The sequence below is a fragment of the Hyperoodon ampullatus genome (genome assembly GCF_949752795.1).
Source record: "Hyperoodon ampullatus genome assembly, chromosome: 11".
Taxonomy (NCBI): domain Eukaryota; kingdom Metazoa; phylum Chordata; class Mammalia; order Artiodactyla; family Ziphiidae; genus Hyperoodon; species Hyperoodon ampullatus.
Window position 1 is genome coordinate 37,845,584 of NC_136924.1, and position 26,142 is coordinate 37,871,725.

Consider the following 26,142-nt stretch of genomic DNA (forward strand, 5'->3'; position numbering starts at 1 on the left):
AAAAAGTAAAAAATTGTCCATAATTTCACCCTCCAGGGATAGCTACTGTTAACAGTTTGGCATCTATTCCATTTTGATTTTATCTGATTTCTTTAATTCATTTGTATCCAAATCAATACTTAGAATTGTGAGGGTTCACTTGGTGCTTGGAAGGCTCAGTGTTTCGGCTTAGAGCCAGGCTGTCTTTGAGTGCTGGTGTATCTGTGAGACCTTGGGTGAGTTACTGTGCTCCTCCTGCCCTCAATTTCCTCATCTGTTAAATGGAGCTTGAATACAGTAGGGCTGTTCATCCATGTAAAGTGCTTATAACTTGGCACTCAATAGAAAGTATTAAATATCACTATTACTACTACTAGTAGTAATTATTATTATTATCATTGTCTTTGCTTAGAAACCTCAGCCCTACCACCTGTTCAGTTTGGGTTCAGTAGGTATCCTGGTGCCAGGGACTATGAGGAGGTGTAGATTCAGCACAGACTGGTGTTTAGTGCCTCTCTTGGAGTCACTGTTAAATACCACAGGGTACCTGGCCTCAGGCCAGGGGGTCTGGTGGAGGGGTCTTGGGGTAAGTACTCCTGGATGGGCTCTGGGGAGTTGTAAAATTGTGTTGTTTAATGTGTTGTCTAAATTTTCTCCATGAAATCTGTCCTCCTTTTTTGAATGGGAGGAAAAACCCTAGTAAAGGCTATTTAAAAAACAAAAAACAATCTGCTTTGTAGCATTTTACATAATAATTGCTATTATTTGGGAGCTCATTCACATAATTTCAGACCTCACTTAATACTGTGGGTATTTATTCCCTTTTTCCAAGTGAAGAAACTGGGTTCATATATAAAATAGATAACTAATAAGGACCTACTGTATAGTACAGGGAAGTCTATCTACTCAATACTCTATAATGGCCTATATGGGAAAAGAATCTAAAAAAGAGTGGAGGTATGTATATGTATAACTGAGTCACTTTGCTGTACACCTGAAAGTAACACAACATTGTAAATCAACTGTACTCCAATAAAAATTTTTTTAAAAAAAGAAAGAAACTGGGTTCAAAGATGAAACCTGCTTGACACCACACAACTAATAAATGGTAGAGCTGGGCCTTTGAGCTATATCTAAGTTCTTTTCACTGTGTAAATAAACCACAGGTCATAATTCAGCCTCCTGAATCAAACCTGCTGGGTTTCTAGCCTGACCTTCCACCATTTCCTGCTTTGTCTTTTACCTCGCACCATTTTGAGTGACTTGTAGCTCCTGCACACTTCACTTGATGATTCTGTATCTTTTTATGTACTATCTGTCCTCTGAGCGCCTTGCAAGCCCTTATTTATCCTCCACGGCCCTGGTCAGTGAAGTCTTGCCTGGGCATCCCAAGCAGAGCTAATTTTTCGCTCTCCTGTACTCCTGCCCCTTGTGTGTGTTTCCTTCCTCAAGCAGGTCACAGTGGGTTACATTTACTGCTGATTGTGGCCAGACTAAGGTATATAAGTGTAGGGACTGTCTTATTCTTCTTGGTATCTGTGTCCTGTTGCTTGGCACAGAATAGGTGTTCAAGTGTTAAAATACAAATGTGCTTATAGGAAATAGGTTACATGATAAGCCACCATCAACCTATTCCATTGAATACTTTTACCCTTCTTGAATGCATTATCTACATGGCAGCCACAGTGACTTTTTTTTTTTAATGCAGATATAATCCTGCTTCAGTGGCTTCCCATTGCTTTTATTTTTTTTAAATTTTATTTATTTATTTATGGCTGCATTGGGTCTTCATTGCTGCACACGGGCTTTCTCTAGTTGCGGCAAGTGGGGCTACTCTTCGTTGCGGTGCGCGGGCTTCTCATTGTGGTGGCTTCTCTTGTTGCGGAGCACGGGCTCTAGGCGCGCGGGCTTCAGTAGTTGTGTCACGTGGGCTCAGTAGTTGTGGCTCGTGGGCTCTAGAGTGCAGGCTCAGTAGTTGTGGCGCACGGGCTTAGTTGCTCCGTGGCATGTGGATCATCCCGGACCAGGGATTGAACCCATGTCCCTTGCACTGTCAGGCAGATTCTTAACCACTGTGCCACCAGGGAAGTCCTTCCCATTGCTTTTAGAATCAAGATAAACATTTAACATGTCCTACTGTAAAGCTCATACTTATACGAAAAAATCAAAGCCTGACCAATTGATTGGTAAAGGTACAATGAACCACTTTCTTATTCTGATGGTTCATTACTTATATACAGACTGAGAAGAGTAAGCTGAAGTTGCCAGCTCCTTGGGTCCTAGTTGCATACACCGAAAAGGGTGGCACCAAAACAAAAGGAGCTGATGACTGCACTGAAAGTTGTGGCAGCCCTCATGCCACTAAGCAGGTTTATATCCTGCAGCTCTAGTCTGAAGAGTCCAGGGCAGAAATCTCCATACCTCATCAGATCCTGGGAGGCGAGGAGAAACTGTCTCATGACTGCCTCCCAGGGAGATCAGGAGCAAGTGGGAGATGGCCTCACAACTCCTTTAGAGGCCTTCTACCGTCTGGTGTTCCGAGGTATTCTGCCAAGACTCAGGTAAACTATAGTTCAAGGTTGCTACGGTGCTTTTCTCATACACCTGCAAGGTCTGTCATGATACCTGGCTCCATTTTACCTCTTAGCCTTATTTTCTGCCATTTCCACTGCCCTTTGCTCACTTTGCTCTATCCAAGTTGGCTTTTTCTTTCTTCTTTCAACTACAGGTGCTTCCCTGCCACAGGGCCTTTGCACATGCTGTTCTCTCCGCCTGCCAGGTTCCCTGGATTCCTTTTCCTAAACTGCACTTTCTTTGCCTGGCTAACTCCTAGTCAGGTTTCAGTTCTCAGATTAAATATCACTTTCTTGGAAAAGCCCGTCCCCTAGTCTAGATTAGGTTCTCCAGCTTTATACTGTTATAGCGTTATAGCTGCTTAACCTTTCTTTCATAGCACTTTTCATATCGTTGCTTCCATAGTCTCTTTAGTGATTACTTGATATCTGTCTTCTTCACCAGATTATAAGTTCAGCAGTGGGAGGGACTGTGTCCGTCTTGCTTATCTCACTAATTCTGGCACCACAGCACAAAGTCTGGGGCTGGATAAATATTTGTTTAATGAATCAGTACTACTTCAGGTTTTTTTTTTAAAAGAGTAACTTTATTTATTTTTAATATTTATTTATTTATTTGGTTGCATGGGGTCTTAGTTGCAGCAGGCGGGCTCCTTAGTTGTGGCTCCAGGGCTCCTTAGTTGCGGCTCGCCAGCTCCTTAGTTGTGCCACACAGGCTCCTTAGTTGTGGCATGTGAACTCTTAGCTGCAGCATGCCTGTGGGATCTACTTCCCTGAGCAGGGATCGAACCCGTGTCCTCTGCATTGCAAGATGGATTCTTTGCCACTGGACCACCAGGGAAGTCCCTAGGTCCTATGCAATCTTGGTCTTACCTCTTACTGTACTCCTCCTTGTTTATTCTGCTCTGGCCATACTGGCTTCCTTGCTGTTCCTTTTTTTCCCCCCCTATATATTTTTTACTTTTAAATATTTACCATTTTAAGAATTTTAAGTGTACAGTTCAGTAGCATCAAGTACATTCACATTGTTGCACAACTATCACCACCAGTCATCTCCAGAACTTTTTCATCTTCCCAAACTGAGACTGTACCCATTAGACACTGACTCCCCATTTCCCCCTCTCCCCAACCCCTGGCACCCACTATTCTGCTTTCTGTCTCTATGAACTTAATTACTGCAGGTACCTCATATAACTAATCACACAGTATTTGTCCTTTTGTGACTGGCTTATTTCACTTAGTATAATGTCTTCAAGGTTCATCTGTGTTGTAGCATGTGTCAGATTCTTTTTTAGGCTTTTACAAATCCTTTGTTAAGTCTAACTAATATTCCATTGTATGTACCACATTCTGTTTCTCCATCATCCATCAACGGACACTTGGGTGGGTTGCTTTTCCACTTTTTGGCTATTGCGAATAATGCTGCTATCAACGTGGGTATACAGATGTCTCTCCTTGTTCTTTGAACACAACGGGCACTACCTCACTTTGGAGGATCCTTACACTTTCTGTCTAGAATACTCTTCCTTCAGATACCTGTAGGTTGGCCTTTTGTCAGGTCGTTGTTCAATGTCACCTTCTCACTGAAGCCCTTCCCAACTCTCCTACTTTAAATTGCACCTCCCCCTACTTCCCTGGCTCCCTCTCCCAGGGCTCCTGCTTCATTCTCTCATGACACTTACCGACGTCTGACTGAGGTTTTACTTGTTTCTCTGTCTCTACTTGTCTGTCCCCTCCCCGCCCTTAACCTCCCGGAATGTCAGTCCCAAGAGGGCAGGGCGTATTGGACCATTTTGTTCATTGCTGTATCCTCAGTGCCTCGAACAGTGTCTGGCACCCGTAGTCACTCAGTAACTAGTTGATAGATGGATAGACGAATGAGTAAACAAATGGGTAAGGTTTGGTGGTAGGAGGGAGGGGAGACAGAATGACAGTGAAGATAGATGTTTTCCACCAGAGTCAACCCTGCTTATCGTTTCTCATATTTCTGGCTGCTACTGAGATTATAAAGTTAATATTAAAACCTAGCTTTTTCTTCATCCTCGTATCTTACTTCTCCAGTGACTGCTACTGCCCCAAAGACAGTCTTGTTCTGGGAAAGTTGCATGATAGAGGGCACCAACGTGTACACACAGAATTGAGAGGATCAGTGTGAGGTTGCAGGTTTTACATTTTTTGAAGTAAGGACACCAAAACAACAACCAAAACAAAAACAAAAAAACCACTATATCATTCTCTGTTATCACCATTATTTCTTAAAAGGGCCTTTTTAACATCAAAGGTATAGGAAGGAAAGACTCAGAGCAAAGAACATGTTTTAAATGTAATAAATTTGACTTTTTAAAAAAACTTGCTACATTGTCTTTATTTTCCCCATTTTCCTGGTGGATAGTTGTGTGCAGGCAGGCGTCAAGTGGGTGGGCTGAGGTTTGGGGTCCTCTGGTACAGTAGGCGGAATGCTGCAGAGAGCCTGGTGATGCTCCGCAAACGCCTCCGGTGACTGTCATTCATTGTCGCTGTTTGCCTTTGATGTTTGTAAGTAATTTTTTTTAAATTGAGTTATAATTGACATACAACATTGTATTAGTTTCAGGTACACAGCATAATGATTATATATTTGTATGTATTGCAAAACGATCACCACAATAAGACTAGTTAACGTCCATCACCGTACATTTTATGTAACTAATATTTTTAATTGGAAGTTCTCTAAGATAGTGTCTTCAGACTGCCTATGTCGACCTGTTATTGGATCATGAAATTTATGGGGTGCAAGTGGCCTTAAAAAAAGATAATATAGAATGCTAAATGAAAAAAGCCAGACACAGAAGGCCACCTATTGTATTGTATGATTTCATTTACATGAAATATCTAGAATAGACAAATCCATAGAAACAGAAAGCAGATCAGTGATTGCCAGCGGCTGGGACAGGGAGGGTGAAAAGAAAAAGGAGCAGCTGCTCAGTGTGTCTGGGGCTTGCTTTGGGTGATGGAGAGGTTCTGGAACTAGATAGTGGTGGTGGTTGCACAGCATTGTGAATGTACTGAATTGTATGTTTAATAGTTACAATGGTAGATTTTACCTATGTGTATTTTACCACAATGAAAATAATAATAGAGAATAAAAAGTATCAGTGTACATTGCACATGTCAGGTATTGTTTAGTGAAACTTCGTGTGAATTACACACACTCTCAGTACCTGCTGCTGGGTCGCAACATAAAATGTGTCTTGTGCCTGTGTGTTTTCAGTCAAAATTTGGAAGTCCCCTCTCAAAGGCTTCTCAGAACATCCTGTGGCCAGTATATGGATGTTGCTAGGATACAGTGGACTTTGAATGACTTCCTCCTTCCCTGATGACTCTCCACAAATGCCATGTGATTTTGAGCAGATCACTCATTCTCTCTGGTTTTTGTATCTGTAGCCAATGTTTTTGATTTGAACCCAAACATGATCTTGTTTGAGCCCTGAGGAGGCCTTAGCCTCTTTTTCACTCGACCACTCATATTTCCCCGCCTTCACTGACCCCTGTACCTAACGCATACAATAGCCACTCTAACACACTACCACACCTTCTGTTTTCATGTTTGTCTTATCCCACCATACTGTGGTCTTGAGGGCAGGGAGAGCATGGTGGTCTTCTAGAGTCTCGTGTGGTACAGCTGAACTTTCCCCAGGTGTGCTGTAGCAAATAACATACAGGTGTGCAGAGATAATGACCCCCCCACCCCCCAGCAACTAAGGCTGCCAGTTGCCTTCCAGCAGCAACCTGGTCTGTTTACCAAAAAGAATTATTTTGTTCGTGGGCCTTAACTTGAAAAAGTTTGGGGGCCATGTGGAAACAATTTCTGGCATTATTTGTTAAATGACAGGGATTATTCTCCATATTTTATGAGTATTTTAAAATAGAGTAAACAGTTTGACCATGCAGGGAGCTAATAATGGGTAGCGTTCTGAATCTGGTGTGCTTTCTGTGACACCACGCTGGGTTGCATTTGACGTGTGCACATAATGCATACCTTTACATCCACATCTGTGTGTAAATGAAGGCGAAGGCTGTGGCTACTCCAGAAAGACCTGAGCTCTGGGGGTTTTCTTCCTTGGTACAGATTAATCTGTTCGGACGTTGCTATGCTTTCCCCTAGGCCTTTGGGAATAAGTGGGTTTATCTGATGCCTGCTTACTGGGGAGGAATATTTATAGAATCTCTGAGCTGGAAGGAACTTTGGAGAACGTCTAGTCCGGTGGTTCCCAGATACGGCTGTATCAGAGTAACCTGTAATCTTTATTGATGCTTAAGGCTCCACCTCAGGTGATTCTGATTGAGAGGTCTGGGAGCCCTTAGGGCCTAGAAGCTGTTTCAGTGAAGCCTCCCAGCTGATTTTGATGCAGCCAGAATGATCTGCTTCTCCCATTTTACAGAAATGGAGGGACTTCCCTGGTGATCCAGTGGCTAAGACTCCTCGCTGCCAATGCAGGGGGCCCAGGTTCGATCCCTGGGCAGGGAACTAGATCCCACGTGCTGCAACTAAGAGTTCGCATGCCGCAACTAAACATCCCGCGTGCTGCAACTAAAGATTCTGCACGCGGCAACGAAGATCCCACGAGCTGCAACTGAGACCTGGCGCAGCCAAATAAATAAATAAATATCTTTTTTTAAAAAAGAAAGAAATGAAAAAGAAGGCACAGAAAGGCTAGATTATTTGTACAGGGGTGCATTGTGACCGAACTCAGAGGACAGATCTCTGGACTCCCAACCCCTGAATGTTCCTTCTTGGCCCCCACCACCTCCTGTCACGGGGAATCTCACTGTCCACCATACTGCACACAGGGAAATGACCCATGGGGTGGGCACTCTGAGCTTGATACCTTCACCCGAATGTTGGATTTCAAATTTGGGGTTCAAGGAGAAACCTATAGTGATACTAGGGAACTTTGGTTTTCTCTACACCAGCTAAAAACAGCTTGCTGTCAGTCTCTTTCCATCCACACAGTATCACCTTAATACAAATTTGGGGAATTATAGGAGAAAATAATTTTCTGTCTTAACCCAAACCATTTTTTATAATGTTCATTTCCTTTACATATTTAGAGTTATTTCTTGAAGATAGAGTCTCAGATATGGAATTACTGAGTGAAAGGTATGGATGTTCCTATGGACGTCTTATTGACAAGCTGCTTTATGAAAAGATTGCATTATTTTGCTTTTAGTCCACAGCAGGCAGTCTGCAAGGATATTTATCTTTGGTTCCGAGCATTTAATTTTTAATTAAAAACTAATGTTGGTTACATTCTTTCTAATTATAAGAAGTATTATAATGATTCATTTGTAGAAAATTTAGAAAAAATCAAGAAGGAAATTTAAGCCATTATGTCTAGTGTATGGATTTAACCATACTTGATGCCTTACTTTAAAGATTTTTTGTCATGAATTTTTACACATAAGGAAAAGTAGAAAATAGTACAAAGAACACCCATATACCTACCATCTAGGGTCAACAGTTATCAACATTTTGCCTTATTTGCTTCATCTATATATATATATATTTAAATTTTTATTGGAGTATAGTTGCTTTACAATATTGTGTTAGTTTCTACTGTAGAGCAAAGTGAATCAGCTTATACGTTTATATATGTATATCTCTTTTTTGGATTTCCTTCCCATTTAGGTCCCCACAGAGCATTGAGTACAGTTCCCTGTGCTATACAATAGGTTCTCATTAGTTATCTTTTTTTTTTTAGTTATCTATTTTATACATAGTATCAATAGTGTATATGTGTCAATCCCAGTCTCACAATTCATCCCACCCCCCCATCTATATATTTTTTATTATTTTTTTTTCTGGACCATTTCAGAAGAAATTAAAGACATTGTGACACCTCATTCCTAAAAGCTTCAACATTCATCTCTTAAAACTAAGTCAATTAGCTATATAACTACAGTATCATTTTCTTAACTTCCCCACTTCTCCCAAGAATGTCTTTGGTAGCTATCTCTTTTCAAATCAAGACCTAATAAAAAATTTGCATGCTGGGCTTCCCTGGTGGCGCAGTGGTTGAGAGTCCGCCTGCCGATGCAGGGGACGCGGGTTCGTGCCCCGGTCCGGGAAGATCCCACATGCCGCGGAGCGGCTTGGCCCGTGAGCCATGGCCGCTGAGCCTGCGCGTCTGGAGCCTGTGCTCCGCAATGGGAGAGGCCACAACAGTGAGAGGCCCGCGTACTGCAAAAATTTGCATGCTGCACTGATTTTACTTTTTTAGTCTCTTAATCTAGAACAGCACCTCCCCACTCCCACCCTGTCACACACACACCGTTTTCCCCCATGACATGCACTTGGAAGGGACTAGCCCAGATTCTCATAGACTGTTCGCATTCTGGATGTAATTGATTATTCTTTTATTCCTTGCATTTTCCTTAAACTGGAAGTAAGGTCCCAAAGCTTTCTTAGATTCAGGTTAAACATTTTTTGACAAGAATTCTTCATAGGTGACGCTGTCCCATCGGGAGGCACGAATGTAAGGTAGTCTTGCTGTTGGTGATGCTCTTTGATCTCTGGGTTGAGGTGGTGGTAACCAGATTCCTCTAGTGCGAAGGTACATTTTTTTCCTTTCATTTAGTCCTGATAAATTCCTGTAAGTTAACTTGCTGAAACAAAGGGTTTGCACATTTTAAAAAACCAGAACACTTGATTATTGTCTAAGTGCTCCCGACCGATCCTGCCATGTATGCTACACTACAGTCAGCATGCTTTTCTGCACCAATTTGTCTTGTTCATTCTTTTTTTTTCCCCAATTACAAAAGAAACTTGCATATATCATGCAGCATTTAAAAGTTACAGAAATACTTAGCCTAGAACATAAAAGTGCCCATAATTCTAATCTCTAGAGATAATTGCTGTGAACAGTTTAGGCATATCGTTTCAATTTTTCCTAAACATATTTACATTTGTTAATTACTGTTATTATACAGAAATGGGCCCGTACCATGGCACTATTTTGCTGTTTCTTATTTTCATTGAATGTGTCATGAAATTTTTTTCCTGCCAGTAAAGGTAGATATACTTCTTTTTAATTTTTTTTAAATCTTCTTTTTTTTAAAAAAATTATTTATGTATTTATTTGGTTGCACTGGGTCTTAGTTGTGGCAGGTGGGCTCCTTCGTTGCGGCATGCGAACTCTTAGTTGCAGCATGCATGTGCGATCTAGTTCCCTGACCAGGGATCGAACCAGGGCCCCCTGCATTGGGAGCTCAGAGTCTTATCCGCTGCGCCACAAGGGAAGTCCTCTCTACTTCTTTTTTTTTTTTTTTTTTGCGGTATGTGGGCCTCTCACTGTTGTGGCCTCTCCCGTTGTGGAGCACAGGCTCCGGACGCGCAGGCTCAGCGGCCGTGGCTCACGGGCCCAGCCGCTCCGTGGCACGTGGGATCCTCCCGGCCCGGGGCACAAACCCGTGTCCCCTGCATCGGCAGGCGGACTCTCAACCACTGCGCCACCAGGGAAGCCCCATCATCTTATTCTTGAATATTTAAAAAGCTGTAGAATGGCATTCCTTCGTGGATGAACCAGAATTTATTCAATCAGTGCCCTATTTTTGGACAATTGTGTTGTTCTTTTAAAAACAGTGATGGGGACTTCCCTGGTGGCACGGTAGTTAAGAATCCACCTGCCAGTGCAGGGGACACGGGTTTGAACCCTGGTCTGGGAAGATCCCATGTGCCGGGGAAATAAGCCCGTGCGCCGCAACTGCTGAGCCTGCCCTCTAGAGCCCGTGAGCCACAACTACTGAAGCCTGCGTGCCTAGAGCCCGTGCTCCACAACAAGAGAAGCCACCACAATGAGAAGCCCGCACACCGCAACAAAGAGTAGCCCTGCTCGCCGCAACTAGAGAAAGCCCGCACGTGGCAACGAAGACCATCAATCCAAATGTGAAGCTAGATAAAGAACAGTTGTCTAAATAAATAAATAAAAACAGTGATGTAGAGAGCGTCTTTGCCAGTCTCTACGCTCATTTAAGTGAGTATTTTTATAAGATAGCTCCCTGAAAGAGGGAAAGCTAGTCAAAGGTACAAATGTTTTACATTTTAATAGGTATTGCCTAATTGTCTTTCAAAAATGTTCAACCTGTTTACAGTCTAACCACAAGCATCTGAGCCTGGCAAATTATTGATTTGTCCTGTTAACTATTTGCTCTTACAAGGTTAACCAAACTTGCTCTGTATTTAACCTTGCTCAATAAGGAAGAACTGGTTGGTAAAGTAAAAGCAACATTCATTGGTTTAATTAACTGATATTTATGTAGCACCTCCTGTGTATCAGACCTGGTGTTCAGGCATGGGGAATTTTATTATGAATGAACAGACACAGTCCCTCCCTTAGTGGATCTTACAAACTAGTGGAGACAGATATCATCTCACAAATGAACGTTAAGAAGTAGTAAAGGGGCATAGATGATAGGAGGCTCTGCTTGGGCTGAGAGTTCAAGGAAGTTTCCCTAAGAAAGTGAAATTAATTTGGAACTTGAAGGATCAATGGGAATTACCTACACAAATGGTAGATTGAGAAGGGGGTGGGCAGAGAACTTTCTAAGCAGAAGAAATGGCATGTGCAAAGGCCCAGTGGCAGATCCCTTTAGACTTTGTACTGGCTACAGAAGTTCAACATGTTTGGTGCCCTGGAGGAAAGCAAGTTTCTGAATTATTCAGAGACCAAATAGATGAGGTCTCTCTGCCAGGATCCCGTAAGCAGAAGGGGTTTCAGAGGGATGGGAGGTTTTCCAAGGCAAATTCTAACAAATTGCAAGTATGAAGGAGAGACAGAAGAGATGCCACTACAGACCTCAGCTTAGATTTTTAGAATCTCTTAGCCAAAGTTGGAAGGAGGGCAAGTAACTAAGGAGAAACACTGTGGCAGCTGGAATACATCAGAAAGGGGTCAAGAATGTCAAAGGCCCAGATGAGCTAAGGCTTCTGAAAAATGCTGATCAGCCGAAAGCTATGTTTGCAGTAAGCAAAATAAGAGGCATACCCCTTCTGCCAGAATCCAGAAAAGGAACACAACCTCATCACATCTAATTGTGTGTCTGTCTGTCTCCATGAAAATAACACAATATAACGTACATTGAGGGCTTCCCTGGAGGCGCAGTGGTTAAGAATCCGCCTGCCAATGCGGGGGACATGGGTTCGATCCCTGGCCCGGGAAGATCCCACATGCCGCAGAGCAACTAAGCCTGTGCGCCAGAACTACTGAAGCCCATGCATCTAGAGCCCGTGCTCCGCAACAAGAGAAGCCACGACATTGGGAAGCCTGCGCACCACAATGAACAGTAGACCCCGCTCGCCACAACTAGAGAAAGCCTGCGCACAGCAGCAAAGACCCAACACAGCCAAAAATAAAAACAAATAATTAAAAATAAAAACATACATCGAGCACATATGAACCCGCTCTGTGCCAAGCACTTATAAAGTAGACTATTTCATTTACTGTTAACACTGACGTTTATCTCCATTTTCTCTGTGGGGAAGCTAAGGCTTGGCGAGGCTAAATAACTTCTCTAGGGCCACAGCGGCTTAGTGATGCTGCTGGGTTGGGCAATCTGACTACAGGTCTTCAATCTGAACCATCACACCATGCTACCTTCCAATGGGAAAGGATGGGCTATGTGGGGTTAGGGGGTAGCAGAATCCAGGGGAACTGGCTCATCCTAGAAAGAGACAGGTCTGCACTTGCATCCTGGATTCACTGTTTGTCACATGTAAGATTTCTGACTTAACCTCTCTGATCTTCAGTTTCCAAATCTGTAAGATGGGAATAACAATTACCTTGTACCACTATGGAATTCAAAATTAGGCACAGAAAATGCTTGGCATGGAGCAGGTACTTAATAAGTAAGGCTGTTTTATTTTTATTCTAAGACTACCCATAGCCTAGTCTTCATTTTATATGTGAGAGATATGTGGCCCTGAATGAATGATACACGGCATCCTTGCCCTTGAGGTCAGTCTTTGGGGTAACCATATTAGTATGATCAGCCTCTTCAGAGTTATACATGACATTTCATACACTTTAAACCTCTCACAGTTCGGCTCTGAAGCAGGGAACAAGGCTGAGATTTCACCCTTTACAGCTGTGAAAAACTCAGGCCTGGAGGAACAAAGTGAATTGCTTAAGGTCTCACAGCCAGGCTAACATCTTACTTTTTTGTTGCGATCAGTAGATTAGTGAAACAGGGAGTGTGAGTGTTGATTTCTGTAGGGCAACTGACAGGTCAGTCAGGCTGTCCCTAGTCGTGAAACAGAAGCGATGGCTTAGTGGCATTTCAGTCAGGTGGTTATTGTTGTGGGTTGAAGACCCGGACCTGGGGATTGTCTCTAAATCGATCACTGTTGGGTTGACCAGACGTCCACCCTGGGGAGCCTGGCCTGGAATGGGTCACATTTGTACTGAGACTTGAATGAACAGCCTGAGAGTTGTGCTTAGTGCGTGCATGGCTGACACGCTCTGGGAAGGCCAGCCTGTCAGGACCTGGGGTGACTGACCCGGACTCCTGTAGAACACAGAGGGCTGGAGGTAGACAGAAACTGGTGCTGAAATTAAACCAAGATTAAGGTAGAGCTCTGCACAGAAAACCAAGTCTGTAGTACAGTGTGGCTTGAACGGTCAGTGAGGAAGGTGGCTATTGAGGGGTTAGGAGGAAGGGAGTGATGCATGTGTCAGCAGTGAGGTGGACAGCCACAAGCTTAGCAAAGGAGGTGACTGTCCCTTTGCCCTCAGCACAGGGCATGGTTGGGCTATTGCAGGATTTAGAAACATGCCACGTAAAGGAAAAGTTGAAAAAACTCAGGGCTACCCTTGGCCTAGAGAAGAGGGGGTTTAGAGAGGACGGTAAGTCCTGTCTTCAGATAGTTGAGGGACCCCTGCCCTCAGCTGAGTTGACCTGGGTAAGGTTTAGGGTTACGTTGTTGTTTTGGGCCATATCTCGTGGCTTGCGGGACCTTAGTTCCCTGACCAGGGATTGAACCCAGGCCCATGCAGTGAAGGTGCCGAGTCCTAACCACTGGACTGCCAGGGAAGTCCCAGGATTGTGTATTTTTAACAAACTCAGGAGATTCTGTTGCACCTCAGGTCTGGGAAGCAATATCCTGAGGAAGATGGTTGCGTTTATTTCATACCATCCAGAGGGCAGACACCCCCGCCACCTGAAAAAGCAGACTGTGCAAGGAAACAGAGAGAGGGAGAATATTTTGAAATTTTTCAGAAATGGATTGGTGGTCATGTGGGATGATGAACTCCTGGCATGGGATGGGGTCCAAATAGCTTTTTAGAAAAATTGACTTGATGAACATTCAGGTTGTTCAGGCTTCCTAAAAACTCTTTCCATCCTTATTAATGTATAAACCTGAGCTGTCCCATGTGGCAACTTAACTTTAATTAAAATTGAGTAACATTGGGGCTTCCCTGGTGGCGCAGTGGTTGAGAGTCCGCCTGCCGATGCCGGGGACACGGGTTCGAGCCCTGGTCTGGGAAGATCCCACATGCCGCGGAGCGGTTAGGCCCGTGAGCCATGGCCGCTGAGTCTGCGCGTCCGGAGCCTGTGCTCCGCAACGGGAGAGGCCACAACAGTGAGAGGCCCACGTACCGTAAAAAAAAAAAAAAAAAAAAAAAATTGAGTAACATTAAAAATTCCACTCCTCAGTCAACCTCAGCACACTTCAGGTGCCCTGCAGCCACGCATGGTGGGTGGCTACTGTATTGAACAGTGAGGATCTAGGACGTGTCCATCCTGGCAGGAGGTCCTCTTGGGCAGCGCTAGCTGCTGTGAACAGACATTTGCACATAGTTGGTAAGTAGAGCAGTATTGTGATTAAGGACTGAGCGTGTAGCGGGTTGATTTGTTATTAACACTACTGAGTTCATCTCCATTTTAGGGGCAGAGCTTCGGGTGAGGGCCTGGGGCAATAGCAGAAAGTGGGCCCGTCAGGCTGGATTGGGTCCTGGTTGCTGCTCTGTGGCCTTGGTCACTCCAGGAGGGCCTCAGTTGCCTCACTTGGAAAATAGGCTAATCATAGGCGCCGCTTCACTGGGTGGCTGTGAGGATGAGATGCTTAGCACGGTGCTCGTCTCACACTAGGCACTAATATTCTTGTTTTATCCCAAAGTTGTATTCTGTATGAACATATTATTTTGTCCTTTTTTTTCCAATCAGCATTATTACTTAAATCTATTTTTAAGTATTGATATGTGTCCATAGATGGCTTAATTGTCCCGTTACTGTTAGGAATTTGCTACTTTACCTTTTCTCTACACTATAATTATGATTACAGTTATTTGTTTTGCTTACTGGGCCAGACACTAGGTATTGTTCTACTCATTTTTATTTCTAAGGAAACTGAAGTTAAGGGCAATTAATTTACAAAAAGAGAGCGATAGATCTGTGTATAAACATTGGAAAGATGTCAAAGATGTGTTGATAAATGAAAAAAGCAAGTTGCAGAACAATTTGTATAGCTTCTCATTTGTGTGAAAAACACAGAGGAGGCTGAATGCACAGGGGTAATAATAGAAACCGTGCCAAGTACTTTCTGTTACCTCCTAGTCCTCACAATAGCACTGTGTGGAAATGAGTACTTAGGGTAAATTGTCCTAGATGGCTCAGGTAGTAAATGGCGTGCCAGGTTGAAGTCCAGGTCCCCCCGACTGCCGCTGTGCACTGGGCATCCCACTGTAATGTCAGCAGCAGGCAGCAGTGGCCATACCTGCAGCTACAGTGTCCCACATTCCTCCTCTGCACAGGCTGTTGAAAGTCCTTTGGGACTCCCCTGGCGGTCCAGTGGTTAAGACTCCATGCTTCCAGGGCTTCCCTGGTGGCGCAGTGGTTGAGAGTCCGCCTGCCGATGCAGGGGACACGGGTTCGTGCCCCGGTCCGGGAAGATCCCACATGCCGCGGAGCAGCTGGGCCCGTGAGCCATGGCCGCTGGGCCTGCGCCTCCGGAGCCTGTGCTCCGCAATGGGAGAAGCCACAACAGTGAGAGGCCCGCATACCGCAAAAAACAAAAAAGACTCCATACTTCCACTGCAGGGGGCACGGGTTTGTTCCCTGGTTGGGGAACTAAGATCCCACATGCTGCGAGGCCAAAAAAAAAAAAAAAAAGGAAAGTCCTTTGATTGGTGAGTTCTTCACCCCTACCCAGTAGGGCAGAGAGTGAGGGTCCCCTGGTGGATTTTTAGCTGGAGGGCAGGTGGATCTGCAGTCTGCAATGGGAGGTCACTCCTGCTGTGGCGGGTCGGTGGGGGGGGTGGCGGGGGGGGTGCTGTTTCCTGATGGGGTCTGCCCTCCTCGCCGGCCACCTGAACAGCGAGTGGCAGCTGTGCATTTGTATTGGTTCAGATGCTGAGGTCGGCAGAGTTTGGCTTTAAATGTCCTGGTGACATATAAAAGGGAGCCTGGGGCAGTGGCTTGAGCTTTGCCTCTTTCCTTGCCCAAGGGTATGACTTCCTAGACGGGGAACACCACTGTTCTTTCCCTCTGTTGCTTCTTTGGGTTCATCTGTTCCTCCTTGGTCAAAATGGACCCTGTGAATTTTGTCATCCACAGTTTAAAATGAACTAATACAGACCCCTTCATAACAGTTGCTTATCTGTTGCTGCATAAGAAGTCGTTGCTCCCAAACTTAGAGGATTAAAACAACAATACACATTTCTCGCTCACAGTTCCTGTGGGCCCGGAATTTGGGAGCGTCTTGGCTGGTGGTTCTGGCTCAGAGTCGCTCAAGAACTTGCAGTCCAGGTTGTCGGCCAGGGCCCTGGTGATCTGAGGGCTTAGGCTGGAGCACTGACTTGCAAGATGGCGTGCTTACACGCCTAGCAAGGTGGTGCTGGTTTTTGGCAAGAGGCCTCAGTTCCTCTCTAGGTGGGCCTCTCTCAGGACTGCTGAACTGTTTTTTTGGGGGGGGGTTTTGTTGGTTTTTTTGCGGTACACGGGCCTCTCACTGCTGTGGCCTCTCCCATTGCAGAGCACAGGCTCCGGAGGCGCAGGCCCAGCGGCCATGGCTCACGGGCCCAGCCGCTCTGCTGCATGTGGGATCTTCCTGGACCGGGGCACGAACCTGTGTCCCCTGCATCGGCAGGTGGACTCTCAACCACTGCGCCACCAGGGAAGCCCTGCTGAAATGTTTTAACAGCGGTGGTGACTGTCTTCCTCCAGAGCCATCAAAGAAAGAGAGAGCCAGGCAGAAGCAATCCTTTTTGTGACCTAGCCTCAGAGTTCCCCTAGTATCACTGTGCCACATTCTGTCCAGTCAGTCGGTGAGTCTGCTGCACATTCCAGGGGAGCAGGATTAGGCACCACCTTTTCATGGGATGAGGAAACATCCAAAGCTTATGCATCGGTTTTCCTCACTAATTTTTCCATCTATTCAACCATTAGTTATTAAATCTCTAATATGTGCCAGGTAGTCCAGATGCAGATGAATAAGACAAACAAAGCTTGATCCCAAGCCTCAAGGAACTTATAGGGCAGGCAGGATAGCAGCTACCATTTGGATGGTGCTTTAGAGCTTGATGAGAACGTCCACATATTTTCTCCTTCAACCTTCCCCGTAACTATGTGATCGCTACAGCTGGTTGTATCCCCATTGCCCACCTTTTCTGGCCCTCAGATGATGGAGGATTTTCTTAAGTGGACAGAATTTGACTTTGATGCAGAAATTCTGACTGTAAATCCCTTGCACTTTCCTGCTCCCACAGGCTGTGTTTCTTGTGGCTTCTGCCTCATCCCTGTGCCTCAGGTGAGGAAACTGAGGCTGCAGTCACTGAATAGCTCTTGACACTTGAATTCTTTGTTTTTTTCACCATTCCGTGCTTTCTCTCAGGGGTGGACCGCCCTAAATCCTCCACTGACAGTCACTGCTGTCCTTCTTCTTGCAGAAAGCCCTGGGTGTGCGGCAGTACCATGTGGCCTCGGTCCTGTGCCAGCGGGCCGAGGTGGCCATGAGCCACTTTGAGCCCAGTGAGTATATCCGCTACGACCTGCTCGAGAAGAACATTAACGTCGTCCGCAAACGGTAAGGCTGCAGGGCGAGCTGCAGAGGCTGCGAGAGGGTGTTGGTGCTTCTGGTGCCGCCTGCCCCTTTCGGGCAGCGTAGGAGGTGCTTGGTGAAGGATGGCTGGTCGTGGTGGTGGCAGGATCGAGTCGTTCAGGATACAGCGGTCCCTGCTGAGGAAGGGTGTTCCAGGTCAGTGGTGGACCTTCTGTCCTCTCTGCCAAGGAAAAGTCTGTTAGCAAGACGCCTGGAGATGTGGGCCCTAGGGAAGGTCTGAGGCACTCTTCGGTGCTGTGGCCCGAACCTTCCACCCACCCTTTCCAGGACAGACAACTTACCCCTGGGCCATTTCTCTGGGATCTGCCGGGCCCAGTGACTTCAGAAATATATATATTTCCTCTTCAGTGCATAAGCCCAGGGGAGAGCTCAGCCTTGAGACTCGGAAGGAATCTCAGGTGGGATCTTGAGCATATTTTTTTTGGGACCTCTCTTTGCTCATTTGGTAAAATGGCAGCTGTCTTTGCACTGCTGTTCTGTGTGCCAGGTTCTGGGCTAGATGCTGGCACAGGAGGGATGAATAAGATACCACAAGAGGATGAGGAGTGGGGGCTGGTAGCGCCAATCACCTGCCACTTTGCTCCTGAAACTTGAATGACTGCAGACAGAGCTGCGCGCTTGCCTATCTGGTGACATGGCCCCGGGAGTACGAGAGAACCAGTATGAGTACACAGTGTCCCCATCCCCATTAACAGCTGACGAATGGGCTCAGGTGGAGAAAGCCACCCTGTGAGTGAGTGATGGGACCTGGTCTCCAGGCTCTCGTCCAGTGCTCTGGCCAGTGTCCCACACTTGCTCTCTGTTGCCACTTTGCTTCCTCTTTACTGGTATCCTCACTTCAGTTTTACAGGTAGGGACTATCTTAGTCTTTATCTCCAGTAGCTTGCAACATGGCATCATCTAATTATAGTAAAGACCTCTTAATGTACATCAAGGATGTTCATCTGATTCCGGTAGTACATGTAGGCCTTATTGATCAAAATGTGGCCCGTGGGTCAGCAGCACCGGCATCAGCAACCAGCGCTGGGAGCCTGTTAGAAACGCAGGAGCTCAGGCTTCACCCCAGACCCACTGAGCCAGAATCCGCAGCTTTAACAGGAGCTCCAGGTGACTGGTGTGCACGTCAAAATGTGAGAAGTGCTGGCCAGTTTCCCAGCTGGTTCTAATATGTAGTCAGGGTTGAAACCACTGTCCTCATCACTGTGCAACCTTATACAAATACTTTTTCCCCAGAAAACACTATTTATTCTTAGAGCTCTCAGATCACAGCTCAGTGGAAAAATAATAGATTTTGCTTTAGTCTGCAAAACACTTCCCCCCTGCTCTTTATCATGCTTAGAAGGAGAGTTAACATAGAAGCTTGCTTTGAGGTAACTTGACAAAAAAGTGTTCATCATTTTGTCTTTGCTTTAAAAAAATTAATCAAAAAAACTGCCCTTTGGTTTTAATTTTTATGAGCAAAATTAACCCTCCCCCTAAAAGTTTTCCTTTGCCTTCTTATTCCAACTCTGCACTAACCAGAAAAGTCCAAGCAATAACTTTTAGCATTTTCCAGATTAGTACAGGCAAGAGATGTTCCATTTTCATTGTTGCCATAGAAGAGTGGTTCTCACTGGAGGTGGGGTGAGGGGTCGATTTTGTCCCCTAGGGGAATTCCCCTGGGGAATGTCTAGAGACATTGTAGGTTGTCATAACCTGGGGTGGGGTGTGGTTTACTGTTACCTAGTGGGTAGAGGCCAAGAAAATGGTCACACATCCTATAGTGTAGAAGACAGCCTCCACACTAAAGAATCATCTGGCCCAAACTGTCAGTCGTGCCATAGTTGAGAAACCCTTCCATAGAGAAAGAAAGCAGAAGTGAGGCTGTTCTAAAAAGATGCTAGTGGATTAAAATAGATGTAAGAGTGTTTTAGAGGGCCGGGGGATTTGCAGGGGGACGATTCCTCCACCCTGTGACAGAGAGGCCCGATTCTGTTCCTGGGAACTGGGTCTCTGTCATCCAGTGAAGTGGGGGGACAGATGGACATAGAGGACCCATTTTGCCATCCTCAGTTAATCCTCAAGGAAATGTGATGATGAACTCGTCCTTAGGCTTTTGTCATTGTCAGGCTTTTTTATACAACTTCAGGCATTTGCTGTCAAGGTCTTTGGTTTTAAAGCTCATGTGCTATTTTTCACCTCCCCTGGACGCAGAAGGAGGGGCTGTGCAGTGAGTCACTGCCTGTACACCAGCCTTGGAGATGCTGCCACAAAAGGGGCAGGCTGTACTTCAGGCCAGTGCTATTTTTATTCAAGTTTCTCATGACAGCAGAACTGAGAGATTTTTAGAATTGCCAGTTGCTCTGCTGTTGCCCACAGAGCCAGCACCCTAGGAAACTCTTGCTCTCAAGGGGTTAGGTAAACTTGGGAGTGAGGGGCTAGAACCCAGACTAGCAGAAGGACATTTCTCTGCTTTCCCAGCAGAGTCGTATTGGTAATAGCAACAGCAATAATGATAGTAATTGAACACAACTGCAGGCCGGGCCCCGTTCTGAGTTTCCAGATGTTACCGAGAGACAGTATAAAGCCACAATGGCTCCTTGCATTCTAGCTCTTCCACTCAGTAACTAGTTCATGACCAGCGAGGGTCAAGTTACTTCACCTCACTGTGCTTCAGTTTGCTCATCTGTGTTGTGAGGATAAAGTGAGTTATATACATCAGAGTGCTCTGGGCTAAAAGTAAGTGCTAAGATAAAACTATAATGATAGAAAGCAGATGAGTGGTTGCTTGGGGATGGGGGCAGGAGGGAGGGATTATAAAAGGGGACAAGGAGACTTTGGGGTGATGGATGTGTGCATTATCTTGACTGTGCTGATGATTTCACAGGTGTATTCATATGTCAAAACTTACCAGTTGTGGGCTTCCCTGGTGGCGCAGTGGTTGAGAGTCCGCCTGCCGATGCAGGGGACACGGGTTCGTGCCCCGGTCCGGGAAGATCCCACATGCTGCGGAGCGGCTGGGCCCGTGAACCGTGGCCACTGGGCCTGCACGTCCATAGCCTGTGCTCCGCAACGGGAGAGGCCACAACAGTGAGAGGCCCACATACTGAAAAAAAAACTTACCAGTTGTATACTTTAAATATGTGTGGTTAATTACACACCAATTATATCTCAATAAAGCTGTTTAAAAACAAGTATGTGCTATATAAGTGCTATCTGTTATCTCTTTCCAATACGAGCCCTGGACTTTAGAGATGGACTGGGAGCTCCCTGGGAGGGACAGTGGCTTATCTGGTTACACGGTGGGTTTAGTACTAGGGTCAGGTCTAAACTCAGAGCCTCTGACTCCTCGTCCCATGTATTTTTTTTTTTGTGGCTCGTTGGGTGTGAGTGGAACTGTGCCCCTCCCGAGGAGCCTTCAGGTTTGGCCTAAGCTTTGAGAACGGCGGGAGGCAGAGTGTGAGGTCCAGGCACGTGGGGTGGCAGCAGCAGGGAGCCTCAAGGTAGGGGGGGAGAGTTGGTCCGCGCCCACCTCAGTCTGCGCGGGGGAGGCTGTGCCGAGGAGGCAGCTGAGTCCTGGCGGGGGCGGTATCTCCCTGGGGGCTCTGACGAGGAAATAGGGTCTAGGAAGAGGGGCTCGTGAGAGGCCAGAGGCAGCTTCTGTTCTTGAGAGCTGACAGCCACACCTGTCTTCACGGGGTGAGAGCGAGTGGAACCAGCAGGAAAGGCTTTCGTGTAATAGAGTAACAAGGCCTCCAGCACCTGAGGCGGGTTGGGTGAGGGGTGCTGGTGCGGAGTCTCTGTGTCTCAATGGGGCTGAGTGCATGGGGGAGATGGCCGTGGACAGAGAGAAGTAGAGCATCCAAGGTGAGACTCTGGCTGTGAACTTGAGCTTCGAACATCACTCTGCTGGGTCTCTGTTACCTCTTGGTCGTTTTACTAAATGACAAGGATACAGTAAGGATTAAAAGATGAGACATACATGGAATAGGTGCCCGTCAGATAATAGCAATTAATATGCTGGAAAAGCAAATATACTTCAGGGAGAAATAAACCCCTGCCGCCTCTTGTGATGCTGTCATTCCTCAAGTGGTTTTGGACCTAGCGAGTGCCAGGCGCTGTGCCATGTGCCGGAGCTGCCACAGTGAGCACACCGATTCGTCTCCACCCTCGTGGGGTGCAGGGTCCCCTCTCCCTGCCTGCCGTGTGTGCGGAGAGGGAATGGCTGTGGCGGACAGGGGACCATGCAGCTGGTCCCAGGCCATCCCTCCCTTCTCCCGCCAGGTTGAACCGGCCTCTGACCCTCTCAGAGAAGATCGTGTATGGACACCTGGATGACCCAGCCCACCAGGAGATCGAGCGAGGCAAGACCTACCTGCGGCTGCGGCCTGACCGCGTGGCCATGCAGGATGCCACGGCCCAGATGGCCATGTTGCAGTTCATCAGCAGTGGACTGCCCAAGGTGGCTGTGCCGTCCACCATCCACTGTGACCATCTGATCGAGGCCCAGCTCGGGGGTGAGAAAGACCTGCGTCGGGCCAAGGTGAGCTGAAGTTGGCGTGGGAGGGGCGTGGAGGGGACCAGTGGGTGCGACATGAGATGAGAGACAAAACCCTTGAACTAGGGCATTACCCCCAAATTCTAATGGACTCTTTGGTTTAGTCTTTTTTTTTTAAATTTATTTTTGCTCTCTTCTACTTTGAAAAATACCATTTGCCCTTTGTGAAGCTGTTAGAAAATACTGAGAAAACCTAAAGAAAACAAAAATCATCCTTAATCTTACCATACTAAAGGTATTCTTTTCAGGTCCTTTTTCTGTAATAAAACAGAATACTTTAAAAGAAAAATGATGCAGATGTCGGGTTCTGATACCTATCACCACTTGCTCTGGAGAAGGGACTTTAAAGTTCCCTTGCTGCCACCATCACATGTGATCACTCGTGCTCTTGCCTGGCCCCTGGGGACCTTGTCGGGGAGGTAGGCGAATAGTGTCGCTGTTGGTAAATTTGAGGCGGCCAAGGCGCGTGCATCAAGTCCCACAACTGCATGGGGGCGAAGTTAGGACCAGACCCATATCCCTTCTCCCACTCAGGGCCCTCTCTTACTGATTGACCCCCTTTGTGGGCTTTCTTCTGTGAGTTTCGCTTAACAAGGTAGAAGGGGCTGGATGCCACGCTGAAGAGTTTTCCCCTTGGATTCCTCTCACTCTTATGAAACCAAATTTGTGCTTCTTCCTCCAGGCTCTGCTTGTGGTGCCTTTGTGTGTGTCTACTCTTGGCAACAGCAGGTCTCTCCCAGCTCTGGGCCTCCACCCTGCCCCCGCCCCCATCCCTCGCAATGGAAGTGGGCACTGCTCTTGGGGGGCCATTGGCAGGAGCTGAATGCTGGCAGGGCTGCAGCCCGGCTGGGCACAGAGCAGAGCACGCAATTGAAAGTGCTTCGGCTCCCAGGGTCAGCACGGCTCAGAGAGCCTCTCAGACCCATGGGAAACGCTCGGGGCAGCTTTCCCATTCAAGCCCCTTCTTCCTACCTTGGCCTGCTTGTTTGTGTCCTGGTGGCACAGCGGCTCCACTCAGCTGAAAGAGCCCAGCCTTCTGACTGGTGGTTTCCATGTTAGCAGCAGCGGCGGTGGTAACTGGTAACATTGCAGGGGATCCTTCAGTGCTGTGAACTGGGTCCTCTTCAGCCCTAGGGGTGAATGACTGCCCGCAGCAGGGCTACCACCTTCAAGGTCTGGCCCTCCCCTTACTTTATAGTTTTAAAATCTACCTTCTGGAGGTGAGATTCACAGAATCATAGGATTTCAGGACCCATTCCCTCATTTATTTAACAAATGTTCATTGAACATTAATGATGTGCCAGGCACTGTGCTGGGTGCTGGGACTCAGTGTGAACATGACAGACAGGGGCTCTGCCTTCTGCCCTCATGGATCTTAGAGTCCAGTAGGGAGACAGAAGCTAAACAATCACACAAATTGGTAACTGCCAATTTGGGAGAGTGTGGAACTCTGAAAGTATAAGAAAGATGTCTGATTTAGACTTTGGCGGGGAAAGGACAGCCTCTTTTGAGCATGTAACATGTAAGCTGAGACGTGAACAGATAAGCAAGAACATTCTAGACAGAACAGACGACCTAAAGACCTTGAGGAGGAAGAAACCTGGTACTTTTGTGGAGCTGGAAGGGGGCCTGTGGGCCTGGAGCTCTGAGGTGGGTGGGGGCAGGTACAGGCAGGGCCTTGAGGACTATGGGCGCCCTCCTAGGAGTCGCTGAGGGGTTTACACAGGAGAGGGATATGGTCAGATTTACATGTATTTGCACAGGGTCCCTCTGGTTGGAGTTCAGAGAGGCAGAGTGACCTGTCCAGGGTCACACAGACCACTGGAGAGGCATCTAGGCTGAGTTCCGGTCGAGATTCTGCCACACCACTCTGGCCACTGCGCTGCCTCTTCTCCCACATGCAGACACACGAGCAAATGCATCCACACAACCAGCTGCCTCCTGCCCTCGGTACCAATTTTACAAGTGACTGATTTATAAACAACGAACCCAATATATTAATTATTAATCAGAAAGAGACCGCTGTGGGGACCTAAGTTCTTTGTCTGCCATTCTTTCACTTGGGGGAACTACACGGGCCCTCAGAAGGATGCATGGTTGGTCTGGAGTTTAAATGAAGGGGGCTGCACGGTATTGAGAGTGTTTTATGGAGGGCCCAGCGGCGCCCACAGTGAGTCCCTCCTCTGCCTTGGAGCGCGGCTCTCCCACACCCAGAGGCTAGCAGGTCTCTATTCCTACTTCCTCCTTTGCAGCTCTGTGCTGTCCGCTATGTTCCCATCCCTTTAGTCCCTGGGGTCTCACCTATCCAGGGACATGCCATGTCTTCCAGATAAACTCTGGCCTCACATCCATGTGGTGGGAAGCCTTCCCTTCCCCCCGAGGAAGTTGTCCCTGAATTATAGGTATAGTGGGTACCATCCTGTTTTTTGTTTTGTTTGTTCAGAACCTGGTCCATTTGACGGTCTTTCATTTGGGGCCCATCAAACACATTACCAAGTGTTGAGCACCTACCACATGCCAGACAGTGGTCTAGGTGTTCTGAGATGTAGTCTCTGTAAGGGAGGTAGCCTTATTTCTATTACAACGTAGCCCTCAGCTCTGTGGTTGGACAGGCCTCGGTTCAAACACTGGCTCCTCTGTTTAACCCTGGGATCTCCAGCAAGTTATTTCACCTCTGAGTTTCTGTTTTTGCATCTGTAAAATGGGCTTGGTGACAATACTTCCCCTGGGTTGTGAGGATGTTTAGCGTGGTGCCATTTCCGTAGTGGGTATTCAGTAAATGTCAGCCAGGATTACAGACGAGGCGTCCTAGGCTCCAGTGGAGAAACAACACCCAACATGAGGCGTGGTGGGACCGGGCTGTCCACTCTGTCCCACTGCTTCCCTTTGACAGTTCCCCTCCCCGACACCATGTCCCAGTTAGTCCTGTAGTCCCATGCTTCCCCCTCACTGCCGGCCTTGGCTGAGGACTTGAGTGCCAGAGGGACCCTTCTACAAACAAGGAAACTGAGACCCAGGGCAGGGAAGGGATTTGTTTTGGACCCACTCCCTGGCCAGGTGTCACAGAACTGGGCTTTGTCTCTGTTCCCTGGTCTCTCTCCTGGGCCTGCCAGCTGAGACTGTGGGCCAGCATCCAAGCCCTTTTGGAATTATTTGTAGACGGCCTCCAGGAGAGGGCCTGTCTTCACAGTGCCAGCATTTCAGAGTCAGAGAGGAGGGGAGGGGGAGGGGGGAAACCATGAGCAAACCGTGTTACTAATGCCCTGGTTATTGATTTGTCTCAATAGGACATAAACCAGGAAGTGTATAATTTCCTGGCAACTGCAGGTGCCAAGTACGGCGTGGGCTTTTGGAGGCCTGGCTCTGGAATCATTCATCAGGTAAAGCAGGGCCTGGCCTGCCTTTGTGGGTGGGCAGGGGAGTGGGCTGCCCTTAGGGAACCAGGGAGCACCTCCAGGCCTGTGGGAGCCTGGGGCTCAGGCGGGCAATTGGATGACATTTTCATCAGCCCTTAGACTCCTCCGCTTTCATTTTAAATTTAATTTTCTTTTTTCAAAATTAATTAATGAATTAATTAGTTATTTTTTGGCTGAGTTGGGTCTTCATTGCTGCACGCAGGCTTTCTCTAGTTGTGGTGAGCGGGGCTACTCTTCATTGCAGTGTGCGGGTTTCTCATTGCGGTGGCTTCTCTTGTTGCGGAGCACAGGCTCTAGGCATACAGGCTTCAGTAGTTATGGCATGCAGGCTCAGTAGTTGTGGCTCATGGGCTCTAGAGCGCAGGCTCAGTAGTTGTGGTGCACGGGCTTAGTTGGTCTGCGGCACGTGGGATCTTCCTAGACCAGGGCTCAAACCCATGTCCCCTGCATTGGCAGGCGGATTCTTAACCACTGCGCCACCAGGGAAGTCCCTAAAATTAATTTTCACTGTGTCAAGTTATACATTCTCCCTCTCCGTGTGAG

At 47.0% G+C, this 26,142-nt stretch overlaps 1 protein-coding gene across 1 annotated transcript in view; it reads left to right on the top strand.

The window, feature by feature from the left end:
- ACO2 (aconitase 2) overlaps positions 1–26,142 on the top strand; it is a 52,586-nt gene that overhangs the window by 9,833 nt on the left and 16,611 nt on the right. Inside the window, exons 2-4 of the mRNA XM_079715895.1 lie at positions 17,474–17,610; positions 21,910–22,168; positions 25,471–25,563. Of these exons, the coding sequence (XP_079572021.1) occupies positions 17,474–17,610; positions 21,910–22,168; positions 25,471–25,563 (489 nt within the window). The remainder of the gene's footprint in view (positions 1–17,473; positions 17,611–21,909; positions 22,169–25,470; positions 25,564–26,142) is intronic.